Source organism: Leptosomus discolor, chromosome 1 (assembly GCF_034619465.1).
Source record: "Leptosomus discolor isolate bLepDis1 chromosome 1, bLepDis1.hap2, whole genome shotgun sequence".
In the NCBI taxonomy this organism is placed as follows: Eukaryota; Metazoa; Chordata; class Aves; order Leptosomiformes; family Leptosomidae; genus Leptosomus; species Leptosomus discolor.
The window spans coordinates 217,841,514-217,857,781 of NC_141391.1; the positions used below are offsets into that span (position 1 = coordinate 217,841,514).

The 16,268-nt window shown below is 52.0% G+C and overlaps 1 protein-coding gene across 4 annotated transcripts in view; it reads right to left on the bottom strand.

Annotated features, from left to right (window-relative positions):
* Positions 1-16,268, bottom strand: part of NRF1 (nuclear respiratory factor 1) — a 51,253-nt gene continuing 34,985 nt past the window's right edge. For 2 of the 4 annotated variants that reach the window (XM_086475199.1, XM_086475213.1), the window contains 2 exons: positions 12,662-12,718; positions 1-268 (listed from right to left, as the gene is read on the bottom strand). In XM_086475199.1, coding sequence (XP_086331325.1) covers positions 105-268; positions 12,662-12,718 — 221 coding nt within the window. In that variant the 3' untranslated portion in view covers positions 1-104. The remainder of the gene's footprint in view (positions 269-12,661; positions 12,719-16,268) is intronic. The other 2 variants (XM_086475206.1, XM_086475193.1) reach the window with 1 other exon arrangement.

Consider the following 16,268-nt stretch of genomic DNA (forward strand, 5'->3'; position numbering starts at 1 on the left):
AGCTGGGAGACTCAATGCCACCTCATTGCATCTCTGGAGAGGCGTAAAAAAATTATTCGCAGAAGAGACGAGGAAAATCACCACGATCCTGCTCTGGGGCATCGTCACTGTTCCAAGGTCACCACTTCCACCGCCTGCCCGTCCATGGTGACGGTGTTGTCCGCTATCCTCGTGGTAACGGGCGCCATCGCCACCTGAACGGGGCCGTTGCCTTGGGCCAGGCTGGTCACCACCGTCTGGTACATGCTGACGGGGATCTGGACGAGACCTGAGGAGACAGAAAGAAAAAAAAAAATAAAGAACAACAGGAGCGGGGGTTGGGGGGGGGGGGGGGGAAGGAGCGGAGCGAGAACCGGCACGAGGGACGAGGCTGGCCACGCGCCGTGGCGCGGTCCCCAGGGCCTCGGGGGCTGCGTTCGTGCTGCTCCGGAGATGATCCTTCGGATCGGTGGAGTACTCCCAACCTGGAGTACTGCATCCAGCTCTGAGAAAAGACACGGGTCCAGAGGAGGCCATGAAGATGCTCAGGGGGCTGGAGCAGCTCCCCAGTGAGGACAGGCTGGGAGAGTTGGGGGTGTTCAGCCTGGAGAAGGCTCCGGGGAGACCTTAGAGCAGCTTCCAGTGCTGAAAGGGGGCCTATAAGATGGGGACAGACTTTTTAGTAGGACCTGTAGTGAAGGAGTAAGGGTTTTAAACTAAAACAGGGCAGATTTAGACCAGATATACGGAAATTTTTCAAAATGAGGGTGGTGAAACACTGGCCCAGGCTGCCCAGAGAGGTGGCGGAAGCCCCATCCCTGGGAACATTCCAGGCCAGGTTGGACGGGGCTCTGAGCAACCTCATCCAGCTGAAGGTGTCCCTGCTGGCTGCAGGGGGTTGGACTAGAAGGTCCCTTCCCACCCAAACCGTTCTGTGATTCCACGCACGGAAAGCCAGCAGTTGGGGCAGACACCTGCCCCCCACCCGGCAGCGCCTGGGCTTGGCGGCCTCGCTGCGCCGGAGTCACCCACCACGGTGCCACGTGGGATGGGAGCAGGGACGGGATGGGGTAGGGGGGCAGCGTGGGGAGCTCAGCCCACGCTGCGGGGCTGTCTGGCCGCAGGGAGAGAGAATAAGGTCAAGGAGGAAAGAAATAAGACAATTTTGGAGGAGGAACCCAAGCAGAGGCTGGGATGGTAGAGCAGGTACCCGTACAGCCAAGCCCGGGTGTTTCTGGGGACAGGGGTTGCTCCCGGGTGTTTCTCCCACAGCCGTGAGCGTGCCACCACCCAGCCCGGCAGTGGTCACCCACGGATGAAGAAGGCACTTCTGAAACGCGTTTTTCCACTTGATTTGCCCAGATTTGGGAGCCCTGGGGCTGAGGAACGGATCAATCTGGCTTCTCCCTCCTGCACCTCCTCCATCCCCTGTCACTCCCTACAGCACTCAAACACCTTCCCACCTCCACGGCACACGAGAAGGATCCCATCGCTGCGCGGACCACAGAGCACCCGTCCTGCCCACAAGTCCCAGTACGGCCACTGGCCTCTCTCCAACATGATTCACCTCCTCCAGCTCATTCTCCATCCCAGTCAGGTCCTTCACACCAAAACGGGTAAAAAAAGCAGCGTGGGACCAACCAGCCCTGGCCAAACCATACAGGCTCCAGGCACTCACGGGCATAGAATCACAGAATCATTTTGGCTGGAAAAGACCTTTAAGATCACCAAGTCCAACCGTTAACCTGACCCTACCAAGGCCACCACTAAACCGTGTCCCTCAGCACCACATCTACACGTTTTTTGAACACCTCCAGGCATGGTGACGCCACCACCTCCCTGGGCAGCCTGGTCCAACGCCTGACCGCTCTGTCAGTAAAGAAATTCTTCCTCATACCCAACCTAAACCTCTCCTGGTGTGGCTTGAGGCCATTTCCTCTTGTCCCATCACTCATTACTTGGGAGAAGAGACCAACACCGGGCCCACCACAACCTCCTTTCAGGTAGTTGTAGAGAGCGATGAGGTCTCCCCTCAGCCTCCTCTTCTCCATATATCCATGGCCTCTAACAGAGACAAAGGAAAGCAAACCAAGTTTCTCAGCCCTTCCACAATCACGGATGGGTCCGGCAAAGTAGGAAACATCTTTTCCCCCAGGGTGGCTCAGCTACAGAAAGGGATTAGATGCCCCTGAGCTGAAGCTGGAGCTGATAAAAGCTTCAGGAGTGGTTTCGGCCACCGCTGTGCCAAACGCAGTGAGTACCGGTTAGCTAGGTAACACCAACCAAGGCGACAACAAAACAAGGAGGCCCCTGAGGATATTGTGACGTGAATGACGAAAAGAGGTGGGAAAAAAATAGCAAGGAGCACTGGTGCTGCTCGATACAGCTGGGCAAGGGAAATAGCAAATCCTGCAGGCTAGCAAGGAAAACTTCAACTTTCTACTCCGGTATTATCTGCCTGGACCCACCTCCTGCCTTCAGCTTGGCCAAGCGTCATTTAGACGAGCGAGCCTGTAAACGCTACCTTGTACACAACATTTCTGCAACTACCCACACCTCTGTTGGGGGGGGGGAAAGAAAAAAAAAGGCAAGCTTTTAGAGGTCAACAAATCCTTCCAGCCAGCAGCACAGGATGGCCAGCTCCTGAAACAGCATTCAAAGGGTTTAAGACAGCAAGTTCCTGACCCAGGCTTTCCCAAAAAAGCAGTACAATCTCTTTTGATTCAGGTTTCTGTGGCAGAGAGCAGACCTCTGTCCCGCCAAGGGCACTCGTTTAATAACACGAGGCGGCAGAGCGCGGCTCGGTGTCCTCAGATAACTTACTGTACAGACAGGAAAGCTTATGAGTTAATCGTGCTGACCAGGTGGGTGACCCCGGCGGAGCGCAGCGTGCTTTGCAGTCCTTCAACACCCCTCCTCTCGGGATCTCAAAGCGCTCTGCGGGTAGGAAAGTTTCACGGTCTATTGGAAAGCCCCTCGGGTGCTTTCTAATAGAGGAGAGGTTCAGGCAACGAAACGCTGAAATGAGAGCTCACGCTCAGCCCCCTTGAAGAAAACGTCCCATCAGACCCCTCCAGGAAACAGCACATCTCATTTTAAGCAGGTGCTGGCACGGACCTGGAGATCTGGCCTGGGATGTAGCTCAAATCCCCGCTCCGGACCCAACAGCCCTTTGGGTTACTCACGTTGTTAACCCAAAGGAGGCTGCTGGAGCTCTCCAGCGACAGTCTACGACCCATGGCCAACCCAAAGACCAGAGTCACCCCTCCCCTCAGGGACCACAGAGCACGCAGCGTTAAAAGCCTGATCCCTCCAAAACGCGCGTGTCGGCCAGGGTAGGGCTGCTGCCAAAAACGGGGGCTAGCAAAAGCTGGCGAGACACAAAGACCCAACCGGGGTCTTCTTCGGAAAGGATGAGTTCACGTCACCCAAGGTTTGGCCAAGGCTGGCCGCATCTTGGAGCGCATGGAAGAGCAGGGAAGTCTCCGTGAGAGACGGCGACACGCAGATCCCTTTCTGCATGGGATTAAACTAAATCGCCTCAGCATCTGACGTAGCGGCCTTCCTGCCAGGGGTGGTAACAAACCAAAGGAGGAGAGGGCTGGAAAGTCTGCTGTGCATTAAAGCAGAGATGATCGCCCTTGGGAGAGAGACGATTAAACTACTGAGATACTGTAATCAGGTCTAGGATTGGCCCTGCGCTGCATCTGCTCAGACCTGCACCCTGATTAGCCCTAATCTAGCTGGCATATGTTAATCTAAAGCATGGATTTCAGACCCTTTCAATTGTATTAAAACCAGGAAATCCATTAGACAAAAAAAAAAAACAAAAACCAAAAAACGCCCCAACTTCTTGAGTCTTTGAAAAATACGCATCTGCAAAGAAAGTGGAGCCGTGCCGGGGTGCTCTGCGAGGAACGGGGCACGCAGGGAGAGCCCCGGCTGAGTGAGGGAAGGGGGATCCCGTTGGATCCCGCACACAGCTCTGGGCGGCTCCTGCCTGGGGAGGGACGACAGCAGAGGTGACAAACCACGCACTGACGGTGTAAGACCACGGCCGACAGGCTCCCAGCCAGCGGGAAGACGCAGCTGGGCTGTGTGTTTGCTTCCCCTTCGCGAAGCCGCCCAAAAAGCCCCTCTGGAAGGGGTGGGGGGTGAGACAGGAAGCCCAAGCACCTCCACACCCCTGAGAATCACCCGTTCCTGGCCACCAACCTCACCTACCTGCCAGCACCGCCCAAACTCGGCAGGGATGAGGTGCCAGCTCCAGCCTGCTGGGCGCAAGGACATCATCTACACAGGGAGCTGGGGCAGAGCCAGCGCCGAGGTCCTGCCTCTCCCTTACCTGCAGCACGCCAGGGAAAGACTTTTTTTTTGGCGGAGGATCGGCTGGCTTTGCTAGGAAGGAGGTTATGGCATGGCCAGCGTCGCCTGACAGCCACAAAGGGGAAAGGGTCAGGACACGAGGGTGGCCGAGGGAGAAGGAGAGCCGTGGCAGGCCTGAGGGGTCGAGATGGCCACCAGGAACCAAAGGATTAGAGCCGATCGACTCCGAGACGCCTGCGGCTGTACGCTAACGCCAGGTCGGATGATAGCAGCAGCTGCATTTTAGCCGGGGGCCTGTGACGGGCCGTAGGAGATAATGAAACTCCTGCTCTTTCAGCAGAGAAGAGGTTACAGCTTCCAGAAGAGGGGTAAGGGTTAGGCTCTACCTGTGACTGGAAAGCCATGGGATTCAGAGGCCAGAAGTCACGCGATGGCCGATAGAGACATCTTACCTGGCGTGGAGGGCAGGTCAGTGGCAGCACAAGAACAACTGGTTTGATCCTAAGTTGCTGGTAATTGCATTAAACCACCACAAAGGGCTTTGGGGGAGAAGGTCAGGTGGGTGGGATGATTCGGTGGCCTGGGAATTGGTGTCCAGGTTCACCAGTGCCCTGGACATCCAGGACAGTCGATGCTCAGTGGTCTGTGGTGACCAGTGCCGGTTTCTGCCTTGCTTTACACCTCCTCACTCTTGAGATCACAGAACGGTAGGGGTTGGAAGGGACCCCTGGAGATCATCTAGTCCAACCCCCCTGCTAAAGCAAGTACAGCACGAGGAAGAGATACTACCACGCTCCAGCTGTTGGGCATATTCCCAGTCCTTCAGGATATGGAATATCGTCCTACTCAGGGACACAAGACATGCTGGTATTTTTCCTGGTATCTTAGGTTGAATCCACTCCTCAAGGTGCATCCATATCTCCTGTTCAGCGTCTGGTAAAGTAGCTCAGGCCATCTGCTAAGGTGACAGCTAACTAGCCAAGCAGATCCACTCTTCAATGGCCCAATTCCACGACCTGGTTCTTTCCTGACCATAGATGAGGTGAGGTTTACACCACGCTGGCTACCGATACAGCCCATCACCGTGTTGTTTGACCACACCTGGAGACCGGTGCCGAGGACTCCTTTGTCAATATCCCACGTGGCTCCACATCCAAATGCCAAGAGACTGAATAAAGCTCACTTAGTGGATCTCTCACTCCAGGTATGAAGCAATCCTACCAGAGGTGGATGGAAGACGGGCTGGAACGGCAACGCAGATCCTACCACCGCAAAAGTCCCATCAGCAAGGAAATTGGAACAACCTTGGACAACGCTCTGTCCGAAGCTGGACTGTAAAGCATCAAGTTGTGATCTGGCAGCAGATGGTATGAACAGCCTCGCTGCTGTATGTCCCGTGAATGTTCGGTATGCTCTCGTCACGGCAGCAGTGCGAGTTTTCAGCTGGACAGTCAGGTTCTGCAAGCCTTGGAACGCACCCTGGAGTAGAAAGGTCTTCACTGATACCAAGACAGGAGTTGTCTCAACAACCTGTATGGACAACATGGGCACTCAATGCAACACTCCTGAAAGTTTAATCCTCATGTTAAATGCCCAAAGACACGCAGGACGGCTGGGAGAGACCGAACAGCGTGTCATCTCAAGGGACCTCTCAGCTGCCAGTCACTCATTGAGTGAGAGACGTCCTCTTCCCAGCTGAGATGGGCTCCTCTGGTCAGTGTCTTGGCATGGCCCTCTACACCATGGAAAGGCTGAGCGGCAGAGCCTCGCAGGTAATGTTTTCTGCGTGGAGCTCAAACAGGAACACAAGAGCAAAGTCCTGGAGGGTCAGGAGACAGGAACCAGCCCCATTCTTGACCAGAAAACAGCAACCACTATCACCACGTTGAACATCAAACTCAAGAACGGAAACAGCCTCCTCTTTTTTCAAAAAAAGTGCAAAATCCTCTTCTTTGGGAGCATCAATGACAAGAGAGGGCTGATCTCCTGCCAAAGCAAACTCCTGTGGGAGCAGCCTCTGGAAAGGGAGGGTTGTGAGCGAGTGGAGAAGCGTTACCATTTGGCTCCAGCATCAGGGAGCCAGGAGTCTCAAGCAATGCTCAACCCTGCTCTGCGGTACCGAGCCAGCCTAACCCCAACATGAGGGGGGAAGGGGAGAGGCTGCAAACCTTTGCACACCCTCGGCTGTGTCGAAAGGCGAAGGAAGAATTTGTGAGGGGTGCTGTTAACAGAGGTGAGTTTACGGTCCTAAAAGCTGTGAAGCCACAAGAAACGCTGCTCCGAGTGCCCAGCGTGGAGGAGTAAGGGGCACAGGTCCGGAGTCATGAAGTAGCACAGAAGTGTTGCTCTTGGGATTTCTTTTACGGGGCAAAATAGATAATGCACAAGGACTTCAGTGATCACCTTGGAGCCCTTGACAGAGCACAGGACGTCACCTGGGCAACATAATCTTATTTAAAAAAAAGAAAACCCAACCAGGATCTTGACTGAGAGCTCCAAAAGGAGCCCAAAGCCCACCTCAAATCATCAGAAGCCATGAGCCACAGCCAGCCGCAGACAGTGCTGCTCCGGCGGATCCACTGGCACCAGAAGCACCCTCAGCCCCGAGGAGGGAAAGCATATCTGATGCAATGGATGTCAAAGTGGATACATCTTACTCCGTTCTCTTGGACACCAAAGGGGTTAAGTGCTGAAAGCTGTCCGGTTTACCATTTGCTCTGAACATCCGCAAGCACTGCCGAGCCAGCAGACCACTGTGAGTGGCCTTACAAGTCTCTCAGACCCCTGCTGGAGCTCTGAAGGCCTCACAGTGCTCACACCAACAACGGAGAAGGCTAAAAAAAAGTGATATTCTCCATTGGACTTCCTTTGCCGTTGACCTCCGACTCATTCAGAAGACTTTGCTTGGTTCAGTCTTCTCATCCGGCACCAAGGGGAAACCAGTAGAAACTGTGCTTCGCACGACCCTGCCGTAGCATTTCGCAGCAGATATTCCTGCAACTTCTTCCCCCGCTCCTCCGGAGGCACGGGGCTGAGCGATCCAACCGGAATTCCTGGGCTCAGGCATGCGCCACAGGGCCCTAGCACACAGGTCAGCAGATACCATCTCACGGCTACGTTCCGTTCAGAGCCAAAGGCGACTTTTGAAGACAATTGTTGTATTTCAGATTCAAATAATTCGAGCTGACCGGTCTGCAGATTTTACTGCACAAAAAAAAAAAAATCAAGCAGGGGAGCGCATCGCTAGAGGATCTTTGAACAACAAAGCCTTTGCCCTCGGTGGGCAGCACGACGAAAAGGCACTGGGCGTGCTGTGATCTGTACACCTAGGACAGCCTGTAAATACATCAAGACTGATGCAGATAAGTAGGGAGTAACTTGATCGTCTTTTCCACAGTGGAACAGAACAAGAGATGAGCTTGAAGCACAGCACAGAAAGTTGCACTAGATATTAGAGGTGGGGGGGAAACCCTCAGACAACTGCTAAACATAAGGTTAGTGAAGCTCTGGAGCAAAGTCTCCAACACGGAAGGTCTTTTGAAGCCCGCTAAGACCGACGCTGGCTCAGGCAAGGGGCTGGCGTAAGCGATCACTTGGATTCCTTTCAGCCTGGAACGTGAACAAGGCTCTGCAGGCTCCGTTTTACGTAAAGAAGCTTTGGTCCACTGATGGTAGAGTCACCAGCCAAGCAGATCCAAGACACCACTACGACAGACAGGACAAATCAGTTGGCACTAGAGGGATTTCTTGATCGCGAAGTCGGTTCATAGCCAACTACGGGCTATACCTCGTTCTCCCAGCCACGTGCAATTTCTTTTAGCCACATGTCAAAACAGGAGGGACTCGGTTACGCCTGACTGCGTAAAAAGGACAGTCGTACAAACAGGATACTGGGCAGCTCTGTCCAGCTTTTGGCAGTCACGTACGTGTTCTGTCAACACAGCAGGGATCGCTGCCCACAACAACGGCAGCACAAGCACCGGTACCTAAGTGACCGCAGAGCAACTGCATCCTTCAACCGAATCCGGGAGCAAAGACTGCTCCTCTCCTCACCAAGACAGACAACTGCAGTGCTGGAGGCTACCCGGTGTGTTACTGCTAACACAAGAGAGCACTGAGCACGTTAAAAGTTCCCACAAGAGATTTTTATTAAAGCCACATCGGTTTGCAGGGGAACCCGGCTTGCCAAGATTTCCAGAAATCATCATCTTGACCACCTCCCTTTAGGGGGGACTGACTCGAGAGGCCTTCAAGAGGGGCGAAGGACAGGCAATGGGCACGAGCCTGTATTTTCAGAAAAACAAAACCGATCTCTGTAACAAGTTCAAATCACACCCGCTAAAACAAGCGCTCTCAAAGTCACGTCACCCTGAAAAATCCTCTGACCGTGGAGAAGAAACATCCGCAACTTAAACGTGTCCCTCAAGATACGAGGTGTTGACGTGACACCGCTGACGGGATTTCACCCAAAGTCATCCGCAGAAATCAAGCATTTCAGGAATCCTACCACACTCAGGGGTGACAAAGGAAGCAGAAGACACCTCTTAACACAGGCACCTACTTTAAGATAAGAAGTGTCTTCTGAAAGCATGCCTCCCTCTCTCTCCCCACCCCCCCAACTACTGCTGGAGCATCAATGACTAACTCAAACTAGAAGTCTCTCAGGACAAGATGATAATTGGAAGATTTTTCACCACCAGAAATGGCTTATCGACAATCCACAAAAAGCCTGTGCAGTGATTTAAGCTCTGAGAACTTTCTAGGCACACGACGGTCACAGCTCTTCCCTACTCCTCCTCTGCGCCGTTCATTTCAAACCACAAAAACCGTTCTGCCAAACGATAGTTTGAAAACTGCTGCAGTCCTTATTCTGCTTGCTGACCGTAAGCATACCTCAAGATCATCCAGCACCTCTTTCCAAGAGCCACTCCAGTCAAAACCTCAACAAAGAGGAATGTAACAAGGCACCTGGAGTTTTGATAGCAAAAGTTGAGTCACGGCAGCTCGCAGACAGAGCGCTAAACCGCGTGTTGCAATCCAGTAGGTTACATCATAGCCTTGACTTTTCCTTAGGACAGGAGATAAGCACAGGAGACAAAACAAGATGCAACATTTCCATCAACAACTGCATGGGATGTAGGAAGGACAGCCCTGGAGCCACTATTTCCTTCCCTGCATCCACCCCCATCTTCATGATCGCATCTCAAGTCTCTCAGACTGTCCCTGGGCACCACCTACCTGCTTAATATTGTCAGTGACTTGTTCTTTCCTTAGCCTTGGCTCCTCTTGTTCTGTTTCAGTGAGCTTTCCTTCTCTGTTCGTTCAGAGCAACGAGAGCTGCTGTCTCAGGGACCCATAAAGTCTGGTGATCTGGGACCTCCAGCCCTCCACCACCAGAAAGGCACGGACCAGGATGCAACACCATGCTTATATGGCTCATTCTTCCTCCCACTCACTTAACTTCAGCGAAGACTGCTAGATGCTCGGTATTTTGCGTCAAGGCGTTGTTTTAAAACCCAAGTTTGGATGTTTGGTTTTTATTTATCCCCAAGTCTCGGTCGGAGACCAACCTTCCTTCTCTAGCTGCGAGAGGACAGCACTAGCACCTTTGATCCATTTCTATTTTCTTCCCCTCTACAAGGCGGGAAGGGTCACAGCTTAGTCAAGATCTGAAACACCTTTGGCTTCATCTCCCTTATTTCTTGGCCTTTTACCTTGGCCTCTGTGGCAGAGGAAGGCAATCCATCCTCACAAAGGCACCACTCAGTTACTCGTGGCTCCTATCAGCAGACCGTGGTAGGGCAGGTGTGGCTGCAGCTCCCACTTTGCTCGATATACAATCCAAGAGAACACACAAGCCCAGTCCTCATGCCAGAGAGACGACCCTGGAGGACCTCCTTCTCCCTTGTCAAATGACTAACAAGATCCCTGAAGATGATTCCAAAGATTTTGGGGGTTTTGGGGGTTTTTTGGGTTTTTTTGTTTTTTTTTTTTTTTTAGTTCTTTTTAAGTTGCAATACTTTGAGACAAAAACACTGGGGCTGGCATTCCTGATTTACAGGAGCCTGTGTTGCTGGAGGGGACAGCCAAACCTATGGAGTGACATACAGAGAGGGGCTCAGCTATGCTCATGGAATTATCTCCTCCGAGCCTCAGCATTCCCACGGAAAGAGGAAGACCCCAGTGAGCCAACCTGACACCCAGACTCTTCCCTGGCACAGCAAAGACCCACAGTCTTCAAGCAGTGGTGACAAACGTCTCCTTCACCGATGACACTTCACAACTGCCACGCACCTCTGTCTTTGCAGCCCTTTCCTGACATACCAGAAGTCTTCCATCCTGCAGCGAGGACAGCAGCCTAAGGAAAACCTTGCAATTATTTTTAACGTCGGAAATGATTAATCTGAAGTGCCAGGTCTCCTGTTTCATCCTCATTTTGATGCAGCTGAAAACTCCCATGAAAAGGGTGCTTGGGAAAGAAGGCAAAGCAGCAGCGCGGTATCCTGATGGCGGGTCAGCTTCACGCCTTCAGCCCTTGTGTCTTACATAAGGTTGCCTGTTCCCTCCCTCTCCCCTTCACGGGGTGCTGAGGGTGAATTTAGAGCTTGATAACAGGACCTGGACATGGGCTGAGGCAGAATAAAGCTGCGTCAGTTCAAGCTCAGTTCTTACCTAGACCTCACGCGCTAGTGCTGGGTCCCCAGGGTAAGTCACCCTAAACCCAAGCCAATTGGGTGTGTTGGAGAGGCGACAAACACACGAGGAGTGTGTGTGTGTGTGTGTCTACCTGCGAAAAGAAAGCTTTTTTACCGGACTCCACAGATGCAAGCTTAGCGAATAACCCTTCTAAGCTTCCTTGATCAGCTGGCTTTGCTGTGGAGTGAAGGGCACACCCGATAAGATTAGCAGTCTATCATGGTCAATCATGTATATAGGAAACATAGTTAAAAATAGAGAAAGTACAGCGACCCCAAACGTCTGCTCCAGCTGGGATTCGCTTTTCTTACCATCTCTCTTGTGTTAATAAAAAAAAAGATGGAGCAGACGAGTGCTATCAGTGCCCAGCTTCTCAGAAAGCAGAGGCAGGAAACACCTAAGAGTAAATTAGAGCCTGCTCCTCTTGTGAGAAATCAGGTATCAAACCGATGATTGGGCAGGGGGGCAATACAGAACTTCTTGAAGTTCATGGACAATCACCTAACAGGGATCCCTACTACATTTTGCCATACTTTACTGACTTGTCTGCTACGCTATTAACATCCACAGGGGCTCTTCCAGGGGAGGAATTGCCTATCGAGACTGATTCTTATCCTACCTTTAAAAACAGCCTTTAGGGTCCTGTATTTTCTAGATGGTTTTATTAAAGGCTACGGTGAGAATGAAGGCAAGGTACCATCTAAAACTGATAAAATGTTATATTACTTGAAATGACAGAAGTCCCCTTTATTCTAAAGCCATTTGAATTGAATTATATCTTTTTTTAAGGGCCGAAATATCACATATTCTAATGAAGCAGGTAATTATTGGGCAGAGCTTCTGTAGGAACAATGCTCCGGGCATCCTTGCAAATCCTAAGTAGCGTGCAAGGGGAATGCAGCCGCACACCAAGAGGTGTGTCCGCACTCCAAGAGCTGGTGGACTTCAGCTGGCAGAAGCGTCAGCGGCCACACGCGCGCACACAAGCTCTTGTATCTGCCCTCCTGCGCTGTGGGACACACGGGACAGCCCGCTTCTTTACTTAGGTTCCTGCTACAACGTTCAGCCTATAGTTTCTCAAAGCTGATGGCTGCTGAAAGGGTGTTTGTGGGGTTCTTTCTCCTTTGCATTGTTGCTTTAACTCTGCATCGCGTCCGTGACCTTCAAAAATCCAAATTTTACAAGTCCAAAAATCACAACGTCCCCACAACCCCGCAGTACCGCTGCTGGAGTGTTATTCAAATACAGGCTCTGCGCCCAGCTCTGTCCTGCTCTTCACTAATTCTTTACTTAAGCAACAATTAGGAGAGAGCTGGGCTTGCGTAAGGCTAACAGGATTGGGCTGTAAGATATCAGCACACCCCAGAGGCACGTGCCTCTCTACCCCGAAGGCAAACAGTGCCCAGGCACAGAGCAGCGGCTGAGACAGTCATTACAGGATGCCTGGATGTAAATATATATCCAATGTCTGATATCTTCCCCTTGAAACTGTGAAAGTAGGAGGAGGGGAAAAAAAAAAAAAAAAAAAAGAAAAAGACAGACAGACAGATATAGCCCCTTTAACCCCAAGAAAGACCACACAGTGAGGAACCTAAAGGAACAAGTGGCAATACCAGCTAAATCCCATTATTCCAAACTACCACCACAAAAATCCACTCACCTGATAAACTCTCTGCTAGGGTCCACTTGCAACCTGAATAGTCTGCTGCTAGGATGCCTGACAATAGAATGCAAGTGTAAAAGGCTGAACAAAGGCCAAATGCTACAGTTGGGGGGAGGGGATTAAGTGGGGTAATTACTGTATTCATAGGAAATACATCCTTTTGTTTACTAGGTAAATTAAAAAATTCAGTGTCCACATACGAGTAGAAAATTTCCACATATGAGTAGAAAATTCAACGTCCCCATATGAGTAACACCCCAATATTAGGCACAGTAACTAAAATATTTCTACCTCTATACAGAACGTTATGTGCGTAAGTGGGAGGTAGAGTAAGTGGGAGGCAAGTACAAGATACTTCCAGATATTTGTACTGTATTTTACAAATATTTAGATGAATGGCTTAATTGGACCAGAGAGGCCTGATGAGAAACGGCTGCACAGAAGTGAGAGTAGTAAAATCCATCTCGGAGAAGCCAAGGCCAGTAAAGCTCTCTACTATTCCCCGAGTAGAGGGATGAGAAATGAATGAGAAGCAGAAAGGGCTGCCAAAGTGGCATTTCTATGTATCCCAAGAGCACGAGGCTAGAAAGTTCACGAAATCCAGGCACTCGGCCTCTGAAAGGAGCCAAAATGTGTTTTCAAGGCTACGACAGACTCGGATCTCAACGAGCTCCACACGTCCGTGCGCTGCGCGATAGATCACACGTGAACACAGACATTAGCATATACTACAGAGCATTTAGCACATGGAGATATAAAGCAGCTATTGTTCTGGCAGTAAGGCAATCCGTAACCAGATAGCCTCTGGCTTCATCTAAAGAACATTTTCCCAGCATTTCGCTGACTCGTTCAGCGGGAGCCTCTCTGCCACAACAGAGTGCACATTCATGGCCAACGGACGGGTCCAAAGCGATGGGTTCTCTCCCCCCCGCTGCCCCACTCCCAGCCCCTGCGCCTCTTCGCTGGGGGAAATCGTGCTCTTCACCCAAGAGAGGTGACATGAACTCGAGCGCCAAGCAAGGTGCACAACTTTTGGAGGAGGAGAATGCCTCGGGAAGGCGTTCAAAGCTTTACCTCGCAGATACGGAAAGCTGCAACGCTGGTGCCTCTGCTGGAGCCTTGCCTTATGCTAGTTACAAGGAGGTAAGCACTCTTCTTTTTTCCTCAGGGCGGGGAAAAAAGGGCTAGACAGACACCTTAAGCGTCCTTTTTTTCTCTTCTTCAAAGCACACCCTTCAAATCCAGCTATAAAAGCATCCCTGCTACAAACCAGCGCACACCCTGGTTGCAACGGTGTTACGTGTCACTGCGCTTCGGTGTCTGCAGCCTGTCTTCTTCACAGGACAAGGGAACCCTCTGGCACCGATCCCCTTCCCCCCGTGTAGGACCCGGCCCATCCTCAGCGAGGTAAGCAATAAATCACAGCGAATACACGACTGAGACGTGGAACGTATCGTGTAAAGAGCAAGTTTTTACAGTCCACATTCCTCCTTTTTTCAGACGCCACCGTCCTCCACCGCCCGGGCTGCGCGGCAGGTGGGATGGGTTCTTACCTCTCTCTCCCCACAGTACTTATTCTTGGTATGCTACTGCCTCTGGCAGATTCCTCCCTTTTAAACTCAGCACATCTGTTGATTAAAAAAACCAAAAGCTTGGGCTCTGGCCTGGTGACTGAAGGCACAGAACAGTTGTGCGCCCAGGCAGAGCCCAAGCCACGCAGGCTGGGTGGTGGGAAGCCTCTTCGCACGAGAAGGCAACGATGGGTGCAGGGAGAGAAAGGACCGTTTGCTTCGCAGTAAGCAGGGGGTCTGTCTTCCAGGCGTTTTGTCCCTGGGGGTCTGCGAAGGGGAGACTCGTGGCACACGGACCCGCGCGGACAAAACAAAAACCGGCGAGAAGAATCAAGCAGCCGCTTGTGCAACAGCCTGGCGGGACAGAACAGGTCGGAAACCGCGTCCCGAGAGCGCGAGGAGCTGGGGTGGCTGGAGAATCCTTTCTGCTCTGCATCGGGGGTGGACGATGCAGACCGGAGTCCCGCTCGCTGGCTGCGGGAACGGCCGCCCTGGCTCAGACCGCAGGTCCATCCGGACCAGAAGCGAGCAAGCACATCTCTGACAGTAGCAAACGAGCAGAAAGCCTAAAACCCGGCCAAGCCCGAGTCTTGTGAATTCGCCGCGGGACTTCGAACCTCTTAACACTTTGCTCCTATTTGGAAGTGCGACTCGGATCCTTTTTGGCAAAAGAAAATGCACCAGGAACCTCTGAGAAGATTTGCCCGAGGACACCGTAACGCCTCTGCGGGTTAGAGGAACAGGACACAACCATGGGCCAAACTCAGGGATGGTCTGTAATTGAACACAAACACCCCCGGCTGCTGATCCCTGTGACTTCAAAGGAGCTGAACATACTATATTTATGCCAGTAATAAAACGCAGCTTCCATTAGCTGTATGCTCACCATTTAAACGCAGGGGTCCTGTCGTGCGCACACCAATTAGAGTCCCCTAATGCTTGGGAGTACAAAGCTTTTGGTTTGGTTTTTTTCTTTTTGATGGGAAGGGGTGGAAGGGAAGAGCTCAGCCGGCTCAGGGGAATAGCAGAGAGCCTTTCACTGGCGAGGGCTCGTGTTCAAATCTGCCACAGGCCAGCGGTAACAGATGGCCCCTTCTGAAGGCTGTTCCGTAGCTTACATGAAACGAGGGATTGTCTCAGGCCACTGGTGGACAACTTATTGAAGCCACAAACACACTGCTGGTGGTTTCTGCTGGAGACAGTAGAGAAACCAAGGGATTACACGGGTAGGAAGCAACTGCTGCCTACCTGATCAAAGGCACCTCCTTCCCGGAGGGAAGTGGGGCAAATTGCCGGCAGCTTACGGTGGCTGCCGCCCGTGCGGTGCAGGAACCTCTGGCTGCACAAGGCAGGAGCTCGGTCTGAGACTGCCTGCGTTAGCTGTCACCGGCTCCTTGGACCCGTCAGCACCAGTCCTCATTCACTGAACCTCCCCTTCGGGCACGCTGGGGGTTCTGAAGATTAAAATCACGGGGGGAAAATGGAGATGAGGAAGTTCAGGGATCTGTGGCTACAAGGAGGCAAACGCAGCGGGAGGCAAAATTTGCTACGATCTGTAAGCTGGGCACGGGAAGAAGAAATAATACCACGATTAATTCTAAAACAATTCCAAGCTAGTGCTTCCCTCAGTCTTTCCCTTCTCAGAGTCTGGGTCTTCTCCAGGGCACACTTTAACTTTTCTGTGGGCAGATGGCAAAAAAGCCCACCAGTGACCGAGTGTCCCTGGAGCAGGAGGGGGTCCACGCGAGAAAGCGTTACTCAGAGAGGAATTTGTACGCATCAGGGAATAAATTAAGCCAAGGGATACGGGAGGTGGGAGGAACAAGTTCAAATTCAGGCTTAGAAATGCCACCTCTGGATTTGGAAAACATTCAGAGGAAATCACTTCGGGAGAAATTGCCTCTTTTTTCTTTTTTCTTTTTTTTTTTTTTCCTTCTTGGAACCCATTTCGCAGCTTCACCTCGACTCGCAGAAGCACGTGGGTGCTCCTGACCTGGCCAGCGTGGCCTTGCAGCGGCGGCTGGCGGGGCTTC